Source organism: Microcebus murinus, chromosome 12, assembly GCF_040939455.1.
Source record: "Microcebus murinus isolate Inina chromosome 12, M.murinus_Inina_mat1.0, whole genome shotgun sequence".
Classification (NCBI taxonomy): Eukaryota; Metazoa; Chordata; class Mammalia; order Primates; family Cheirogaleidae; genus Microcebus; species Microcebus murinus.
The window spans coordinates 29,625,175-29,646,599 of NC_134115.1; the positions used below are offsets into that span (position 1 = coordinate 29,625,175).

Here is a 21,425-nt window from a genome sequence, read left to right on the forward strand (position 1 = left end):
ACATCTGGAGCACATGTGCATTCAGGTCATTAGGTAGGATGCAGGAAGACAAGAGGAGAAAGTAACCAGTAGCAGATCCTTTCATTGTCTTTCATTTGGACCCATTGCCAGGGTCAAGGACAAATAACCGAGAAGTTCTTGGATTTATCTCACCTGGTGGCCTGAGTGGACTCCTGCGATATGTTGTCTTAGTCCATTTTGTACTGCTATAAAGGAATACCTGAGGCTGGATGATTTATAAAGAAAAGAGGTTTATTTAGCTCAGGGTCCTGCCAGCTGTATAAGAAGCATGGTGTCAGGATCTGCTCAGCTTCTGCCATGGACCTTAGGTTGCTTCCACTCCTGGTGGAAGGTGAAGGGGAGTGGGCATGTGCAGAGGTCACATGGTGAGAGAGCAAGAGGTAGGAGGTGCCAGGCTCTTTTTAACAACCAGCTCTCTCAGAATAATTGAGTGAGAACTCACTCCCTCCCAAATGAGGGCATTAATCTAGTCATGAAGGATACACCCAAACACCTTCCACTGGGTCCCACCTCCAACACTGGGGATCAAATTCCAACACAAGGTTTGGAACCATAGCAAATGGCCTTTGCAATTTCTTTTGATTGATCAATCTACCTTATACTAGAATGGCTGAAAAAGGACCTTATTTTTTTCTGAATATGGTTGTGTTTTTTTGTTAGGAGATGAGCTCCCAAATCTCTTTATTAGTGTTCACAGTGCCTAAGATGCTACCATTTCATAAATGATAGTGGAGATAGTAACATGAGCTCAGTACTATGAATATACACTTCACATTTTATCAGCAGTGTAATAATTTTTTAAATGATTAGTATCTCAGATGCACTGGTATAAAATGCTTTGAATTCTTTGAGTTCTCTAAGGGCAAATTATAAGTGTCAGATACCCACTTTACTTTTTCAAATAATGAAAACTGAGGCAGTTTTCCCTAAGGTAACAACATCTTTAATTCATTCTAGGTAAGTGATTCTGAAGGTAATGAGAAGAGGCAGATACACCTTAGGTATGGTTGATAGTCTCCAAGGTTTTGCAGGCATGAGTGTGCGTGGGTCTGTGTGTTTCCACAGTTTGCACAGTGGTTTCCTAGATATTTTGATGCACTTGGGGAGAATCTTCCTCCACTGAGAGTCACCTCGACAGGGAGCCTTTCTTACCCATGGGAGAGGACAAAGTGGTAGAATTCGGGTTGAGACGTGCCCACTTGTAACTGAAGCCCAGAATGGAAATGGGCTGAGGGAGAAAAAAATAAAGGGAAAGAAATGGAGATAGCCAGACAGATTCAGAAGGAAAATAGTTCCCTTTACATAGAGAAACAGCCAAAGGATACTCTCAAGTAGTGCTGCTTGTTATGTCCATATTTTGATAAATGGGACCACATTGTGTTGCCTGTCCAAACAGCCCCAATCTCAGGCCAGGCCCTGGCTGGAGAAAGGGAACCCACACAATAACAGCAGGTTTCCTACCACATCTATCTTGTTGATGTTGGAGCAGATTAAACCAGATGTTTCCTGTCAAACTGTGAATCTCTTCCCAAAGAACACATCAGCATCCCCAGTCTCTAAGCCATATATGAGACCAGGGCCATCCACGCAACTGGATTTCTACTTGACCTCACTGTTCATTTGTTAGGCCAGTTATCCCTAAACACCATAGCATTACAAACAACACAGTATGCTTTGGAATACTGTGTTCTTCTTATAACTTAAATACAGCACATAGTTTCTGTAAAAGGAGAAAACTATTAAGAAAACGGTCCCTGCAGCCAACTAGAGAAAATATTGTCTGTGACAGGTGCTTGTCATGACCAACTGGACACCGATGCTTAAAGATGCCCAAAGCATTGGGAGAGAGAAGAGAGGGCCCAGAGGGTTAACCCTGAGATGATCTAGAAATTCCCATGGAAATGGGCCCATCAACAAAGGGTGATTTCATCAATTAAGGAAAATTCAGGCACTTGTGGATAAAATTTGGCAACTCTTCAACAGTATATCTTTACCTCTTTTAGGAAATAGGGAACACTGAATAGAGAGAATGTAGGAAATACCGGCATGTGATATTTATCAGACACAAATTAGAAATGTCTGTGTGAACTCCAAGAACTCTCAACTCAGATACCATGAAGCATAAAATGTGTGTAAGTTTCACTTCCAGTTGCCAGAAACGTGATGATCAAGAGGCAGCATTTTCTTCAATGAACAACTCAATAAAATCAAAGATTTAGATGAAAGAGAAAAAATAAGGCAGACTACGTTATTAAGAAATAATAACAGCTAATATTCATTGAGTGCTTATTCTACACTGATCACTTTACATTTATTATCTCATTCGAGTTGCATGACAACCTGACAAGTACTGTAATTTTCATCTGCCAGGTGAGAAAACAGGTATAGAGAGGTTAGGTGACTTCCATACATCACAGCTAGTAACAGTGGATGTCAGATTTGAGCAGGTCTTTGAGAATCCAAAGCCCAGGCTCTCAATCACATCATAGTACTTTGTTACTCACAATGGATGGTTTAGAGAAAAAAGGTTTATTTAGCCCATGGTCCTACAGGCTGTACAAGAAACCTAATCCAATTCATTCCTTCTTACCACACTGATCAACTACTATGGCCAAAGGAGAGGAGGAGGAGGAGGGAGAGGAAGAAGAGGAAGAGGGAGAGGAGGAGGAAGAAGAAGAAGAAGAAGAAGAAGAAGAAGAAGAAGAAGAAGAAGAAGAAGAAGAAGAAGAAGAGAGAGGAGGAGGAGGAGGAGGAGGAGGAGGAGGAGGAGGAGGAGGAGGAGGAGGAGGAGGAGGAGGAGGAGGAGGAGGAGGAGGAGGAGGAGGAGGAGGAGGAGGAAGAGCAAGAGGAAGAAGAAGAAGAAGAAGAAGAAATTCCTGTTCTCTAGGAGCTCATTTAAGGGCTTCTGGTGTGCAACATTCATAATGTAAGAGAAGAAAGCTTTATTACAGCCACAAGTTCTGATTTTTTTCTAAAGTCATTCTGAAAGCAAAAAAAGTAACCATTATAACAGTAAACTGGGGTTGAGATGCTCAGTTGAAAAAAGTAGCCAGTGTTACATTAGTAACCAAGAAAACCACTTTTGTAAATCTCTCCTCTGTCCTCTCACCCCCCACGCACAGGTGTTATCACAGAGCAATTCATTTAATCATGATGTTTTTCTTATTTCACTTTTGTAGCTTTTGGCCAAACTACTAAACAGATTGTGAAATGGACACATGCTTACAATATGCACACAAATCACATGATATGTTTTAATGGGATGTGTATGCAATTCAAAGTCAACATTCTATCATCAGAATTAGTGGCAGGGATAAATGTTTCAGGTCTGTATGGAGGTAATGGCTTCTGGCCAGCATACAGACAGGCACAGATGTGTTTTAAGAGAAGCCCTGCATTTTCCCAGAAAGACAATTTTTCTAAAGACACAAGGCTTCTAAGATTCAGTATGTGTTCTATGGAAGGACGTAACAGAACAAGCTAAGACTGTCTCACTTGCAACAACTTTAGAGGGTGTTAATAGAAAGGCATGGATCAAAAGGCAATAGGGCCACTAACTGAAAGGTTCAATATAAGTATAGAAAAGAGCAAACGAAAATTAACATCATGACTTACAAAGTAATCTGAAAAACTACACAATACAGACACTGGAGGTTCACACAGCGGGTCTTCTAAAAGCTTGTTGTGCTGTGAAATGGGAGGTACCCCACAGCAGGAGCATTGCACAATCACTACTTATATCCATGGAGGATATGAGATCTGAGTGTAGCCACTGGCAAGGGTTTAGTTCATCATGTGGAAGAACGTGGGATTAGTGGGAATCCACTGGCTGTGCTTCAGTTGCCATAAAGCTCCATCGTCATGTTAATAACAGCTAGCGTCCACCAAGCTTGCCCTGTGGACTGGCACTGCTCTAAGCACTATCCATATATCACCTCATTTAATCATCAGTAAGACACCCTGTGCTATGGTTTGAATATTTGTCCCCTCCAAAACTCATGTTGAAACTGGATCCCCAATGTGGCAGTATGGAGAGGTGGCGCCTGTAAGAGGTGATTGGGTCATGAGGGCTCTGCCTTCATGAATAGATTAATCCATTCATAAATAGATTAGTAGATAATTAATTAATGGATTAATGAGTGAATGGGTTAATGAGTTGTCATGGGAGGGAGGCTGGTGGCTTTGTAAGAAGAGGAAGAAAGACCTGAGCTAGCACACTCAGTCCCCTCACCATGTGATACACTGTGCTACCTGGGGACTCTGCAAATAGTCCCCCCCCCCCCCCCGCCTCAGGCAAGAAGGCCCTCACCAGATGCAGCCCCTGGATCTTGGACTTCTCAGCCTCCAGAACTGTAAGAAATAAATTCATTTTCTTTATAAATTACCCAGTTTCAGGTATTCTGTTAAAAGCAACAGAAAACAGACTAAGACACTCAGAGAAGTTAGGTAACCAGCCTAAGGTCACAGAGACAGAAAGCAGAGGAGACAGAGTTCAAACCCAGGTAGTCCAAACGCAGACGCCAATGAAGTTTAGAGAGTACCATGTCCCACCTTGTGCATGAGCTCATATGAGTACTGGCAGGCATAAATGCTTGCTCTTCTTAAACTGTATTGTCTCCAGCATATTCTCTCTCTCTCTCTCTCTTTCTCTCTCTCCCTCCCATCCCAAAATATAGGTAGTAGAATCTGTGTAAGACAATCTGAGAGATGCAATGGCATCATAATTTGAAAATACTCTCCACATCTCTTCTTGAGAGTCAGATTGAAACCATGGACCTCTCTGAATCTAGCAGAATGCCTTACACAGGGAATATTAATAAATCTTGTTGACAGTGAAGTTTGCCAAAGGGAAAAGGAATATGGTAGGGAAGATGAGCTCCAGCAATGACATCCAGGACCAAGCAGTATGCCTGGCACACAGAAGTGGCTAAGAATGTTTTTGGGAAAATGAAAATGTAGAAGGTAGGAGGGAAGGGTGGGAGGGAAAGAATGAAAGCAGGAAGACAAGAAAGGAGAGGGCAAGGAAGGAAGGAGGGAGAAAGAGATGGAGGAAGAAAGGGAGGGAGGGAGGAAGGAGGAAAGGAGTAAAGAGGAGAGGATGGTAAAGGACAGATGACCACTTAAGCATATGTGCCACCATTCCAATTCAAATACAATCGTCAGCTATTCGTTAGCAGCAGAGGATTTGCAGGGGTGAGTGGAAGTAAGAAGAGGGTCCTGAATTCCCCCCAAAACTGCACCCCAATGCACTCACCTACTTCACACCCCTTTGCTTGCCTATTGGGTCCCAAATTATTGTAGTATTCCTTCTAGAAGGAAAAAAGAAAGATCTTGCTTTGGAGAACTAATGCATCCATTCTCAGTCATTTAGTTTGGGAAGGAATGACCTCCTTCTGGCTCTACCTAATGAGAGGAAGCAGGTGTAGGACTGTCAGCCTCCCCCATCTCCCATGGCCCTAGTGAATCAACAGATCAGAGATGGCACGAACTCCAACTAAAGGCAAGACTCTGGGTGATGTTTTCAGTTTGTTCTTGGAAAGAAAAGCTTTGTCTCTCATCCTCGTAGATGGTGGCATAAGGGTGTGAGGTCTAGACATTCTGCAGATGCTTGCTACCTGGATTCTGGCCTAGACAGCCAGAAGCAGAGAGCCCGAGGATGGGAGTGGCACCTTTCTAAGGCAGAGAAGACAAGTGGATGGAGTATCCAGGTGAAATGGTAGTATCATCTGGGCTGCTGCATCCCGGTTCACCTGAGGCCAACCTACTTCAGTTATATGGGCCAACGAATTCCATGCACTATTTAGGCCCATGTCAGCTACTCTTCTCTCATTTGCTGCACAAAGATCCTGACCGATACACTCTTTCTGAGTCCTGAATGGATCTTGCATTCTCAAAAACAGGCCTTGAGTCACCAAAGAGTTTTCCTTCATGCTGGAATATAAGCCACCGATGCAATCGGGAACTCTAAAAGAGCTTGGAATTCCAAAAGACAGTTTTAAGCCTCAGGCAGAAATCTGATCAAAGATGAGACAACTGGATGCCCAGGCCTAGATTTCACCCCTTACCTTGACAGGGGCTAACAAGATCTGCTTTCATTTTTTTCTAGGCACAGACATCTTACACCCAACTGCTAATACATTATTTACTAAAGGAACCCGTTGTACTTAATCGATCTCTTTGATGTTTCTGGTCATCAGGTTGTCTGTCTCAGATTTAAAACTCTTTGAGAGACGGAATTATATCTGCTTAACCCACTTTACACAGAAACTAAGGGAGAAAAGCCGCTGAAACCTGATAAATGCTTGTGGGTGCAGCCGCTGCTGATGATCTTACAACTTCAAGCAGATCCTGAGGAAAGGGTATAAAATTCAAACCTTACCTTGAACTGCAGTCAGTATTTTCCTGGAAGTCTTAAGTTAAATCCAGGACTGCTTCTTCCAGAGTTTAAACAGTAGTGATGTTCAAGGTCAAAATCACAAGACGTCTTGGGTTGAAATTAATTCTGCTTCTCTGATGTCATCTACCACCCTTTGTGTAATATAGGTCCCTCTCTCCACCCCCACCCTTCCCCACATACTCACTCACACAAAGGATTTTCACCCGAGGCACAATCAGAACTTTTCCTGCTCTCAACAATATAGAAGAGTAAAGAGATTATGAGAGTTGAGTCAAACAGTCTGACCAGGTTTGATTGCTTCTTTCTTGCTGTGTGAGCTTAGGCAAGTTACTTAACCTCTCAGCATCATATTTTTCTATAAATACAATGTCAATAATAGCATTTGCCTCGAATATATCTGAGGGTTTGCGTGACAACCACACAAGACACTATAGCAGAGTCATTGCAAATATTAATAAAAATGCATCCACACTCTCACTCTTACACTTAGCTGAGCAAGCAAAGCTTTCAGGCAGCTTCTTGATTCACCCTGCATGTCTGTCTAAGACACTATTCTTCTCTCAGCCTGATGAGTAGTGAAATCAACTATATTTAGCAAGCGTTTGAGCAGCGTTCCAACAGGCCCAGCCTAACACTCCCCTGGAGGCTGGAGTTTAAAATCCATTTTAAAATTTTTTTGTTGCTGTTGGGAGTTACAAAATACATTTCAAAATACAAAGCACACACAAGAAGTGCGATGTTCTTTCACTCCAGAAGTATCTTGAGGGCCAAGATGACTTGTCATCATCCTCTTTCATTTAAAAGCATTGCCAAGCGCCAAACGTCTCTGGTGGCTCAACACAGCATATGGTTCAGGGTTGGGTAGGGCTAGCCTATCTTCCCTATATCTTTTATACCATCAATAAATTTGACTAATGACCTTGAAAACTTAGAACATCTGACTTTATAGGTAAGTTATGTCTTTGCCAAAGAAGATAACATCACAGATGGTATATTTATGTTCTGGTTCACCACAAAAAGGGAAGCAGTAGACAGTGATTCCAGAGGCCACTCAACTCACCTGAACCTGGCCAAGGTTTAATTGATGGTCTAGTAAATGCAAACCTCTGTACCTGCAACTTACAGCCCTTCAAAGAGAGTGATGATTCCTGAACCCAGTCAAAAAGAAGACTCAAGAGAACTACTTCGTTTTATTTTTAAATAAATAGACTTTGATTATTTTATCATCTTTGTGATTATATTTTACCTATAGTTTACATAAAGTAAAATTCATCACTTTTAAGTGTACAGTTCCATGAGTCTTGACAAATATATATGTAGTTGTGTAACTACAATGGTAACCAAGATATGGAACATTTTTTTTTAATTATTTTTTTTTATTTTGGCATATTATGGGGGTACAGATTTTAAGGTTTCAATAAATGCCCATTTCCCCCCCTCCCCCCAAAAGTCTGAGTCTCCATCATGACCATCCCCCAGATGGTGCACATCTCACTCACTATGTATGTATATACCCGCCCCCCTCCCCCCTCCCACCTGCCCAATACCCTATTACTGTAGCACCTATGTGTCCACTTAGGTGCTACTCAGTTAATACCAGTTTGCTGGAGAATATATCTGGTGCTTGTTTTTCCAATCTTGGGATACTTCACTTAGTAGTATCAACCCAAAACATTACTTCATGCCTCTTTGCAGTAACCAATGGGATTGATTTTTAAATTGAAAGAATATTTTAAGTGACAAGAAATAAAAGAGAGAGGTTGTTGAACAAAATGAAGCCTCCAAAAACCAAATTGAGATTATAAATAAAGACAGGCCATGAAGTTAATGTTCCCACTGGAGAGCAATGGCATGCCACTTACTTATATGTTCTAGAATGGGGGGGCCTGGAAACCTCCGCTTAAAGTGGTCTTTAATCCCCAATCACACAGGATGATGTTAAGGGGCTTCTTTCAGTACTGGCTCAATCCACCAATGGTCAAAATGACTTGCTAAAGACCAGAAGGGCCAAGTCAGTGGAAAGGCCCTTAACAATGACAATGTCCTTCCAAAGACAGAATCAAAGAGTGACAAAGAGTCCTTGAAAATATAGCAAACAAAAGAGAGTTGACTTTCAGAAACAGTTCATATTTCAATTCACATGGGAAGGTAATGACAACTAAGTATTTTGGAACTCAATACTCATACTTTGGAACTTAATACTCATCCAACAGTGTTTTTCTGACCAACTCAGATAGCAGAACTCCAAGATGGCTCTGAAAAATTGAATAAAAGATGGTTTATCTAGCATCTCCAAATCTCCTGCAGTTTACAGTCTTAAATGTTAACAATATATTCCTCTCACTCCAGCCAGTTAATACATAAATGCTCTCTACTAACTGTAAGCATGAGATCACTTTTCCATTAGACACCAACTCTTAGAAACACCAAATAACAGACTGGAGCCACTGCCAGCAGCCCTTCCAGTAGGTGAATACAAAAACCATAGAGGAAGGCAATGTTATGCATCCTTTAAATGACCTAGTAATGAATCCAGGCCTCATGCTATTTACCAGGGAAAGAAATAAACAACCCTGAGCTCAGGTTCAGGCTGTGGAGAGCTTTTGATTATCAACTTTAGGCAATAACTGCTCTGTGGTTTCTTCCTTTTATCTCATCTTGATTAAGTTACATGTGCTAATAAGAGCTTCGATACCTACATATCATTACTGAAAATCCAACTCGTTACAAATTCACCTAAATATAAATGAAAAACACAATTGGTCATTGTTTTATTGCATTCAAAGAAGATTGGACAATTAATGCACCATTAATTTTCTTCTTATTCAAGTATATTTTCCTTTGCAACCAAGTTACCATCACTGAATTTATCCATGTACAAAGGTCAAAAGAAGCATATTGCTAGTTCATAGTAGTTAACTTTTAGGAATTTATATTGGGGTGGAGGAAAGATAATATCAAGGGAGGACTTACCAAGAAAGTGATGTCTGACTTAAGCCGTAAAACACAAGAAAGAACAAAGTAGAATGGGATGGTGCAAAAGAAACACATTTCAAGAAAAGAAGCATGTGTGAAGGTATAGAAGTGTTAATGGCAGAACTGTAAGCAGTGCAACATGTCCAGAGGGCAGAGTAAGAATGTAGGCAGGATTGAGATGTTCATAATCAGGTTATGCACATTAAATAATCAGGAGGTGGAATCTCCTTCTGCAGGCATTCGAAGCCCACCAAACAATTTTAAGCAGTTTAAAATGGAAATTCATGACTTTTTGCTTTAAAACAACTGCCCTCAGCATGGCCCAGAATATGGAATGAAGTAGAGGTGGTCCAGAGGCAGGGAGACCAGTTTATTGACCATTGCAAAAGTCCAAGCAAAAGATCATGAGAACCTAAAGTAGAAAAGTAAAAGTAGGGATGGAGAGGGGAAAAGAACAATTAGAAACATTAAGGGATTCTTCTAACAATACCCAATGACTTGTGGTACATCAGGAATGAGGGCGAATTAGAAGTCTAGAATTATCCCAAGATTTACTTTTGGGTGATAGGTAGTTCACCTACAGAGTAAACACAAGAAGAACAATTTTAAGGACAAATTAGAAAAGCTGCTATTTATACATGTTAAATTTGAGTTGTCTATAACAGATCTGTCTACTGATACCACTTTTGATATAGAACTCAGGGCCAAAATTTTGTCTAAAGGAAAAAGGTGAAAATTAGAAGTGCCTATAATGGGCAAGGGTCTAATATCTAGAATATATAAGGAACTTTTGCAAATCAGTCCAATTAAAAAAAAAAGAATCCTAGATAGAAAAATGGTCAAAGAACAGGAATGGGCAATTGATTGAAAAGGAACACCCCCTTCCAAATTTCTCAAGCACATGGAGAGATGATCTAATTCATTAATATAAGAAATGAAAAATTAAAATAGTAATAGTATGTTATTCTATATCTTTTCTACGAGAGATAAATTAGAAAGCTACATAACATAAAGTATTAGCCTGGATTTGAAGACACAGGAACTCTGGAACTGGTGGGAGAAGTAAATGAGAGAAGGCATTCTGCACTGCAGTCTAACAGTATTTAGTTGAAATGGACTAAATTAAGTATAGACACCCCTCTGACCTGAAAATTCTGCTCCTAGATACACGTCTCAAGGAAATTCCCACATGCGTGCACAGGGGGCCCTTAAGGCAGGCTAAGGAACATGAGAGGCAGAATGCCAAGATGTACACCACTGCTATGCAGAGTCAGAACCAACACCCTGCATGCATGCAGAGCCACTGAGATGATCTTAAAACATGGTTTTTGGTGTAAAAAAGTAAGAAATCAAATATAATCTGTTACACAGTACTAGTCACAATACATAAAAATATATGCTAATGAAACAATATAAACAAACAAAAGACTGCCCAATAAATACATTCTTGCAGTTGATTATGGTGGAGTAGTCAATCACAAAAGAAAAAGATATACGTTAATTTTTTTTTTAAGTAATAAGAAATGGACCTTCCATCATCAGACCAAGTATGAAAGGATTATTCAAAGGATTATTCATTATTATAATTTACTCAACTCTCAGTGCCTGAGGTCCAACACAAAGGGAGGAGGATGAGAAGAGGAGAAGGGCAAGGAAAGAATAGCACAAAGACTGGCCACTGTGCTGGCTGTCCTGGTCATTCTTCGTTTGCCCCTTTCCACCCTGGAGTCCCCACATCATTCAGTGTCCTGCTTCCTTCCCTGGAAGGTGGACTCCACAGGCTGCCCTCTGGCTTCCAGCTGGGTTTGGCCCATAGGAGGCTCCAGCAGGAGACTGGAGGGTGAGAAAAGAGAGAAACTGGGGTGTTTCTTCCTCCCTCCACAGTTCAGCTCCTGACAGCCCGTCTTCCACAGCTCCAGACCTCACCAGGCTACCCCAATCTTTCCCCCACCCCCTCAGTCCTCAGGGTGTTAGCAGCATCCTACTATTGCTAGTCCCAGGTTGCCCCTCCCCTTCCTTCTCAACCTACTTGGTTTCCTGAGCCCCAATCACACCTCTATCGACCAGGTTATTAAGTTACTGTTAATTAAGTTCTCCCTAGTAAATCCCTTTTGTGGGTGCCATCTCTTTCCCTCCTTGATCCTAACTGAATCAACTATAAAGAGTTTCAGGGCAATAACTACCATGATAAGGACTTTTTTTCTAATATAGGAGACACTTGAACATATTTATCTGCTGAGGCAAAAGAATTCCCATCACTCTGCAGCAGAAGGAATACATGGGAGACTGAGTAATTAACTATTAGCCCACATCGCTATCTCTTCCGTTACTGTCATCCATCACGACTAATCTGGGAGACGAAATAGCAGTGACCTAAAGGAACGGTAAGAATCGAAGTCACCATAGATCAGTAGATACTCGCATTCTTGCAGGATTAACACTGTCTGGATTCCAACGACCAACTGAGAATGTTCAAGATAAAGCTATAGTACATATTTTAGATTGGGGATTGGCAACAAATGGCTGTAGACTACATTCTGAGGAGAAAGTGTTTTCATATGAACTATGGGTCATTTCTAATTTCAGCGTCACAGCCAGGTCCAGCTGCATGTTTCTGACCTTTGGTCCTGCCCATGACCTTCTCAGCAAGTCCTTCCCTGGGTACCCTCTGTAAATGGGATGCTCCCTACCCACCAATTAGTACTGCGCCAAGTTCATTTCCCTTAACCTATATTACAATTGTGTTTCCATATTTTTTCCTAACTTGTTATTCATTGTCTTCCCCATTAGACTGTAAGTTCCACCATGGGGACCATGTCTAGGACATAGAAGGTCCTTAATAAATATTTGTGGAGTGAATAAATGGTGAATAGCAGGGTTGACACAAAGAGCAAATAGAGGGTAGACAAGGACTAATTCCCTCAGCACCATGTTTATGGGTGGTGGACCCCAGATGGCCTCCCTTGTAGTCAAAACATACTTCTCAGATCTGGCTCTTCTGAGTGTAGATGGGTGTACCCTTGTTTGAGACTGTAAATATCTCTAGCGAGTAGGGCTCAAGTCTGCGTGTGTTTGCCTTATTTTGCACGGCATTTGGCACTGCCCCAAGCACAGATGGGCGCTCCATAAATATTATTGAAGGATGATGACACAAAGGATTATTTAATACCTCTGCAAGGGGTGGAGATGGACTTCGGGCCACAGATATACTTCGAATGTGCTTTATTTCACAAATCATTTGGACCAAAATGTTTTCAGCAACACAGACTCATCTCCAGCCACAAGTCAGACACATTCAGAATGACAAAGCCCCAAAAGAATGCCACTTTCAAGGCTGAAACTGTATCATTCTGGAGTAAATGGAATCCTTGTTTTAGTGGCTCTGTAAGAGTAGACATTAAAGATAACTGAAAGTCTTCCCTCGGGGAATCACAATTATCTGTGAACAATAAAAGTTTGTCTGAAGAATTCATCAGTTTCAAGTACACACCTTCTCGCCCCCTTTTTCTGGAATCCCAGGGGGTTAGGCAATTGTGCCATTTAATTTGTCTCAACAACATACTCAGTTGCTATTCTTCCGGGGCTGGCATTTATGGGCACATTCTTATGAATTTATTAATTTTTTTTAAAAAAATGAAGCTATATGGGACACCACTATTGAGATCAAAATTTTGAAGCCACATTTATTTTACCTAGGAAGAAAGAAACGTACAGAGTGAACATCATGAGAATCCACCTGGGAGCCACACAACAGATCAAATACCCAAGACAAATCACCACGTCAGAGCCCCACTGAATTCTGAATCCCAACCAGCAAGCATGAATAATCCTTTTAAATGGTCACTACATATCAGAACAGGTCCATTGTGAAATTTCTGAGCAAGTCCTCTGGTTTCTGACTGAAACAGAGATTTATTGGGAAGGAGGGAATAAAGTGAAATCAAGAACTAGTGGGAAATTTCCACCAGAAAAGAGGACAAATGGTTTTTGTTGTCAGAATGAAACCAGCCTCTCCGGGCAATGGTTTGGAAAGTTGCTGGCTACCCCACGGGAGGGTTGGGCAACATTCTCAACTGGTTTCTTAGGGACGCTCCTGATCTCACTGTAGTTACCAGACAAGATGCAGTAGTAAACGATAGGTTTATCAGAAGACCTAGTTTCAAATCTTGGGTCAATTTCTAATTAGCTGTGGGACCTTATACAAGTCACTTAACCTCTCTGATCGTTGGTTCAGCATCTTTAATATGAGGAGAATAATGCCCATTCCAACTACCTCACTAAATCATTGCAAAGATAAAGTAGGATGATGTATAAAAATTCTTTCTAAATTATAAAATTCTGTATAAGTGGAAGGTTTAAATGTACCCCCATATTATCAAATAACCTATATGGCACTCCGGATCCTATATGACTCTGACTTCTCAATTTCCAGAGATGGTCCCATTTTTGCTTTGTTCTCTACAGTTTTAGTGAGCTTTTTCGTTTGTTTGTTTTTTGGAAGGAAATAGATAAGCAAAGCTAAATGGGAAAAAAACATGGACTCATACACCCTACTTTTTGGTGCTGCCAGGGAAGAATTTTAAACAGAATTTAGTTCACCACCATGGACTTCATGTCAATATCACCTGAGGGAAAGAAGTAAAGTGGGAGGCATTCAAAACATATATGCTGCTTCTCCCCTCTGGTGGAAGAATACAAGGCCAATTTACAAAAATCAATTGTATTTCTAATATTAATTAGAAATATTAGAATATTAATTAGAAATAATATTAAACAGCAAACAATTAGAAAATTAAATTTATAAAACTATTCCTTTTACAATAGCACCAAAACATAGAAAATACTCAGGAATGAATTTAACAAAAATTGTGTCAGGTATCTACACTAAAAGCCACCAAATATAAGTAAGAGTAATTAAAGAAAACCAAAAAACAGAGATATATCACATTCATGAATTAGAAGACTCAATATTATTAAAATGTAATCCTCCCCAAATGGCTCTTCAATTCAATAAAATCCCAATCAAAATCCCAATAGGCTTTTGTAGAAATTATTGATTCTAAAATATAAATAAAATGCAGAGGACCGGCCGGGCGCGGTGGCTCACGCCTGTAATCCTAGCTCTCTGGGAGGCCGAGGCGGGTGGATTGCTCGAGGTCAGGAGTTCGAAACCAGCCTGAGCAAGAGCGAGACCCCGTCTCTACTATAAAATAGAAAGAAACTAATTGGCCAACTAATATATATAGAAAAAATTAGCCGGGCATGGTGGCGCATGCCTGTAGTCCCAGCTACTTGGGAGGCTGAGGCAGAAGGATCGCTTGAGCCCAGGAGTTTGAGGTTGCTGTGAGCTAGGCTGACGCCACGGCACTCACTCTAGCCTGGGCAACAAAGTGAGACTCTGTCTCAAAAAAAAAAAAAAAAAAAATGCAGAGGACCTAGGATATAGAATTTTCTTTTAATTCGAGAAAGAAGAAAAAAGTATTGGAGGATTCACCTGATTCCAGTGTAATATTTGCATAAGAATTAACAAATAGATCGATGGAACAGAATACAAAATCCTGAAGCATGTCCACATATATATTTATGGTCAATTGATTTTTAATAAATTCACCAAGGCTATTCAGAGAAAAGAAAATTCTTCTCAATAAATAGGATTAGAACAACTGGATATGGGGAAAAGGTGAACCCCAACCTTTACTTCACACCACACAAAATTAATTCAAAATTATCATAGACATAAATATAAAAGTTAAAGCTGCAATGAATTCTAGAAGAAAACAGAGAGAAACTATCTTTCTGACTTTGGGGTAAGCAAAAATTTCTTGTAGAAGACATCAATATATATAATAACCACATATTAATTATAAGAAAAATTAATAAACTGGACTTCATCAAAATTTAAAATGTCATCTTGTCAAAAGACATTATTAAGAAAATGAAAAGGCAAGGAACATGTAGAGAGAAAATATTTGCAATACAATACATATATATGACAAAAAATGTATTATACAAAATATACAAAGAACTTCTACAAATCAATAACAAAAAAGACAGCTAGTCCACCTTTAGAAATGAACAGATGCATTTTGAACAGATATATAATGAAGAAGTTACACGAATGGCCAAATCAGCATACGAAAAGGAGCTCGGCATCACGAGTTATTGGGATGATGCAAATCTAAGCCACAGTGAAATAATATTTTTCACTCTCTAAAATGGCTAAAATAAAAAAGACTGGCCACACCATATGTTGATTAGAATAGGAAGTAACTGAAACTCTCATACACTGCAAATGAGAGTGTAAAATAGAAAATAGTTTGGCAGTTTCTTGTAAACTGAAACAAACATACATCTATCCTACAACCAGCATTCCATTCCCAAATATTTACCCAGGAGTAATGAAGATGCATCCACAAAAAACACTTGTATAAGAATTCTCATAGCAGGGCGAATCATAATAACTAATAACAGGAAACAACCAAATGTCCATCAACAGGAAATTGCAAAAATACATTGTGATATATTTAAACATTAGTATATGACACATCAAAAGCGAATGAAATACTGACATATGCAATGGATATGAATCAGTTAAAAATATATATTAAGTGACAAGGGCCAGTTACAATGAGTACATAGTATACAATTCCATTTCTGTGAAGTTTAAGAACTGGCAAACATACGTATGGCAACAGAAGTTGTAACAATGGTTGCCCACCGAGGATTGGGAGAAAACACAGGGAAATTTTTTGAGATGATGGGAATGTTCCATGTCTTAATCTCAGTTGGTGGTTACACGGATGTATCCATTTTTCAAAAGTCATTGAATTGTACCCTTTAAGGCTACACATTTCACTGTATATACATTTTATCTCATGAATGAATGAATAAATAACACTAGTAGAAAATAAACACGCAATCCCAGAAGGTGGGCTTCTGCAGGACAACTGGTCATAGCTCTTCAAAAGTCATTGTCATTAAGTGAAAGAGAAAATAAAAGGATTGTGCTGGACAAAAAAAGACTGAATGGACATAACCAGATGTGACATGTGGTCTTGGATGGGATAGTACTTTGGGGAAACCATCCATAAAAGGCATTCTGGGAACATTCAGGGGAAATTTAAATACAACTTTGGTTTCAGATGACTTAGAAATTGGTTAATAGGAAGTTGGCAATTGTTGCTAGATAAGAAAAAGCAGGTTACAAGCAGTATGTAATTTCTGATCTCTTTTTGGTATTATAAAAGACACATATATATGTATATGTATATTATATTATGTATTTTAATTATATATATATATAAAAATATATATAAAGAGATCCAGTAAGGAATATACATTTATCTATTAAAATAGGTAACTCAGGGAAGAGGCTATGAGGTTTACATTTTCTTATTTGTTTGTGTTTTCTAACTTTCCACCATGCACATATACTGCTTCCATAATAATAGATGTTGTTTGCAAATATTAGACTCTGAAATTCACTGTTTTATAATGCAAGATAAGAGATGATAAGGATGGAGAGGGCAAGAAGAAAGAAACCTAACACTGTTTGAGCCCCTACTAAGTGAATCTCCTGTTGGGCACGTTCCATGTACTATCTGATTTCATTCTTACAACAAACCTATGAAGTATCAGCCCTCTTTTTACAGAGCTAATAAGGGTACAAGCTAGCATTTCGACATGATATAATCTGACCTCAAAACCCATGCTCTTTCCACCTCACTTACATATACTTTCAGATTTAGTAAGTTTTGTTATTAAACATTTATGTAGTGTTTATTATGTACCAATCACTCTGTTAAATGTTTTACATGAATCACTTTATTCATACTGCATAACAACCCATATAAAGATGCTACTATTATTCCTACTTTATAGATAAGAAAACTGAGGCGCAGCGATCAAATATGTGTTTCAAGTTCCCACAGCTAGTAAGTGGCAGAACCAAGAATTAAGCTCAGACCACCTGATTCTCCATTGCCCACCCAGTACACTATACCATACTCCAGGCTCCTCTGCTTTCAACAAGTTCCACATGGAGTAGGGGAGAATGAGTGCCAGCTACCAATGAAGGAGACACTGACATCAGAAATCTACCATAAAGTTTCTCATGGTGACATCCTTGCTTACCTGTCCAGGGCCATGCTGGTTGGCATACTCCTCCCAAACCCGCGGACCCCCATCTGACGGAAGTATGGAATGCAAGAGAGGTTGGCAGCAATGATGGCCAGGGAGTCAGAAGGGCTCACAAAGAAACCGTTTTGGCCTAGGATCATGTAACGGTCCTGTGGGGAGGAATGTGTGAAAATGATCAGACAGAAGCATCTGCTACTAGCAGCCCATTCCTATAACCATCACAGGCCACTTCACAGCCATCTTATATTTAATAATATAATAACTGGAATGAGGCCAAAGACAGCATGGGGGGAAAGCTTCTTTTAAATTCCTGAATATCAAGGGCCGAGAATCTTGACACAACTAGGAATGTTCCACCTCTTGAAATGTGGATGACTATATCATGCTTCAGTAGCCTCCAGATAGATACTTAATTCCTTCTTTCCCCCAAATGGAATGGAGAACAGGGTTCTTGCAGAAATAGCTGGTTCCTTAACATGGTGCTTTCAGCCAAATCAGCTGTACATAAAGGTTTATTGCATGAACAACTTTTTTTAAAAAAAGACACAACCTCTTTATAACATAATGCCAATCTATAACTATGAAAAGTAATGGCTATTTAATTGCAATACTTTGCCATGACACAGAAGAGCAGATGCAGAGCCAGTTAGAGTACACAGCCCCCAAACGTGTTAGCTCCAGATGTGCTTATTAATTCTCTGATTTCCAATACTTGACTCATTATATGGTCAAAGGGACAGCAGACAGATAAACTTTTCTACTCACCCCGTCAGCATCAAATGCAGCTCCAAATCCATATTCCCCTCCTTTCATGGCTTCCAGAAGAGTCGTTGCATATGTCAGGTTTGGGTCAGGATGTTGCCCTCCAAAGTCTTCCAGGGGAACACAGTTTATTGCAGAATTGGCTGGGGCCCCCAGCTCGTCACACAGAACTTTTCTCACATAGGGTCCCATAACTAAAAATAAGACACACAGAAATGTGAAATATTTTCAGAACCCTCCCCCAGGGTATTTTGTTATGGTTAGAACAAGAAAGGCCATTTAATAACTCATAAGGAAAAGATAAATTCTACAGGTTCTTTTCAAGACACAACACAGAATTTATTACACATCTACCATGTTCCAGTTACTGTGTTAGGCATTAGAAGATGTATGCAATAACCCAGTTACATGAAATTCTTCTCCCCACGCTTTTCTAAAACATTGCCAGAAAGAACTCAGCTATGTAATAATGATTCATTGTCTGTTGCTTTTCATGTATTAAAAGCTTTAGCTGAATATATGCAAAAGCACTAAAGGGCTCTAGCAATGTTTTTTGTCTCTGCAATCATTTGGACCTTGCCAAGTATATAATTAAATACTGTAAACCACTGAAGCATATAAAACTAAGCACATTTTACAAAATAAATGCTAAGTAATAGTATTCTCCAGTTCAGTGAACATTTATGGAGTGCCTAACATGGAACTCTTATGCTGGGAACTGAAGGGATCATATTGCAGGGATACAAAGTACACAGCTCCTACGTTACTGCGCTCTTACCCTAGTAGTGGGATGAATTAAAGCTATAGGTTACTGACTGCAGTGGTAAAGCTAAAAGAGATGTGCCGGTCAATGCACATTTATGAAATAATTAGATCCAGTGGCTCAAGAAAAGCAATGACCACAGTAAGGCTTTAAGGAGAAAGCAGCATTTCTGAGGGAACTTGAAAGAAGCATACAAACTGGACATGGATTGGGAGTGGGAAGCCATCCAGATGGAAGGAACATTATGAGCAAAGGAATAGGTTAGAACACAGGGCACATTTGGTGACCAGCATGTAATCTTGCTAGCTGACATGTATGTGAAGTATTGCTTCCTACTTACTTTCCACCAGTACAACACAATCCTCCCATAGTGAACATCTCTTGATTTTGCCTGCCCAGCACCCATTCCCCTTCTCTAGATGCAGCATTTGGGGTTTCTTTGAAAAAAACCACTCCTTTCCCCATCTTAGTTCATGTGGTCTGGGTATGGCTAAATCCCACTTCCCCCAAAGCAGAGAAGGTAAAAAGTAACCTAGGCCTGCCCACTCAGGGTACTCCATCCCCTGGGCAGAGTAATTGATTAAAAGATGGACATACAGTACAAGCCAGGCTGGTTCAGTTTCAAACCCAGAAATACTGCTCAAACTATTTAGAAATAGAAGCTGTCTTCCCTTCAGGCCATATAATGCTAAGGCAAGAACCTGAAAGATCATTTTCTGGTGAATATGATCAGCCCAATGGGAAAAAACAGAACAGCTCAGCCAAAGACCTTCAGAGTAAAGTCCATAGAAGATAAAACCCACAATTGGCTCAGAGTGCCCAACAGATTTTTAGTGCCTCACTCTTAAACATGCCAGACAGCCAAGGATTACCAAAATTTTGAGGCATGTACTTAAGATGAGACTAAAAAAAAACAAAAAGTAAAGAGAAACATAGAGGAAACAGAAATGATACAGGGAGAAGAAAGCTTTTTAAAATATATCAGCAATATCTTAACAGATATTAATAAAATAGAGTAGAATGGCTAAAATTATAAAGACTAATAATACCAAGTGTTGGCAAGGATACAGAGAAACAAGAGCCCTAATACACTGCTAGTGGTATAGATGGTACAACTACTTTGGAAAACAGTTTGACAGTTTCTTATAAAGTTAAGCATACACTTATCATATGAGTCAGCAATCCCACTCCTAGGTATTTACCCAAGACAAATGAAAACGTGTGTTCCCATAAAGACTTGCTCATGAATGTTTATAGTAGTTTTATTTATAATAGCCAAAAATTAGGGGGGAAAACCCTAATTTGCATCAATCAGTGAATGGATAAAACAAACTGTGGTACATCAATACAATGAAATACTACTTACTCAGCAGTAACAAGGAACAACCACTAATTCATGTGACACTATGAGTGCATTTCAAAAACATTATGCTGAAGGAAAGAAGCCTGAAGCAAAAGGCTACGTATTGTGTGCTTCCATTTATGTGGCTTTCTGGGAAAGGCCAAACTACTGGGACAGAAAACAGATGAGTGGTTGCCAGGGGCTGGAGGCAGGAATAAGGGCTTGACTACAAAGGGCCACAAGGCAACTTTTTGGAGTGATAGAAATATTCTATATCTTGAATGTGATAGTGGTTACGTGACTATATTTGTTTGTCAAACTTTATCAGACTGTACACCTGCAACAAGTGAGTTTTACATGAGTTTTACCATATATCAATTATACCTCTGCAAACCTGGCTTTAAAAATATATGGCATCCATAGAACATGACTACGATGCTATTTTTAAATGAGAAAATAGTTGGAAAATAAAAAAAAATTGAGATAAATTTAAAAATGTGATAGTAGAACTGAAAAACTTAATGGAAGGACTGGAAGATAAAGTGGAGGAAATCTCCCAGAAAGTAGAACAAAATAAAAAGATGGAAAATCAGGGAGGGGAGGGAGGAAGAGAATAATTAAAGGATCAGTTCAGCAGGGTGATATCTAAACAGTAGCCATTCTGGAAAGAATGCAAAGAGAAAATAAGGGAGGAAATTATCCAAGAAGTAATTCAAGAATATTTCCAGAATTAAAAGACACAGTGTCCAGAATGAAAGGGACTGTCAAATGCCCAGCACAATAGAGATAAATAATCTCACACTAAGATTCATTATTGTAGAATGGAGGGACACCAGAAATAAGTCAAAGACCTTAAAAAAGCTTCCAGAGAAGACAAAAGAAAGTTTTCATACAATGGATTAAAAATCAGAATAGTATCTGATTTCTCAAGTTCAATACTAATAGCTATAAGGCAGTGGAGCAATGCCCTAACACTTCTGAAGGAAAATAATACATCGAACTTAGATTTTTATACCCAGACACAT

General features: G+C 39.5%; 1 protein-coding gene across 1 annotated transcript in view; it reads right to left on the reverse strand.

Annotated features, from left to right (window-relative positions):
• The window catches only part of PGM5 (phosphoglucomutase 5), a 164,055-nt gene that overhangs the window by 107,444 nt on the left and 35,186 nt on the right, over positions 1-21,425 (reverse strand). Inside the window, exons 5-6 of the mRNA XM_012737040.3 lie at positions 18,299-18,489; positions 17,528-17,682 (exon numbers count right to left, since the gene is read on the reverse strand). Of these exons, the coding sequence (XP_012592494.1) occupies positions 17,528-17,682; positions 18,299-18,489 (346 nt within the window). The remainder of the gene's footprint in view (positions 1-17,527; positions 17,683-18,298; positions 18,490-21,425) is intronic.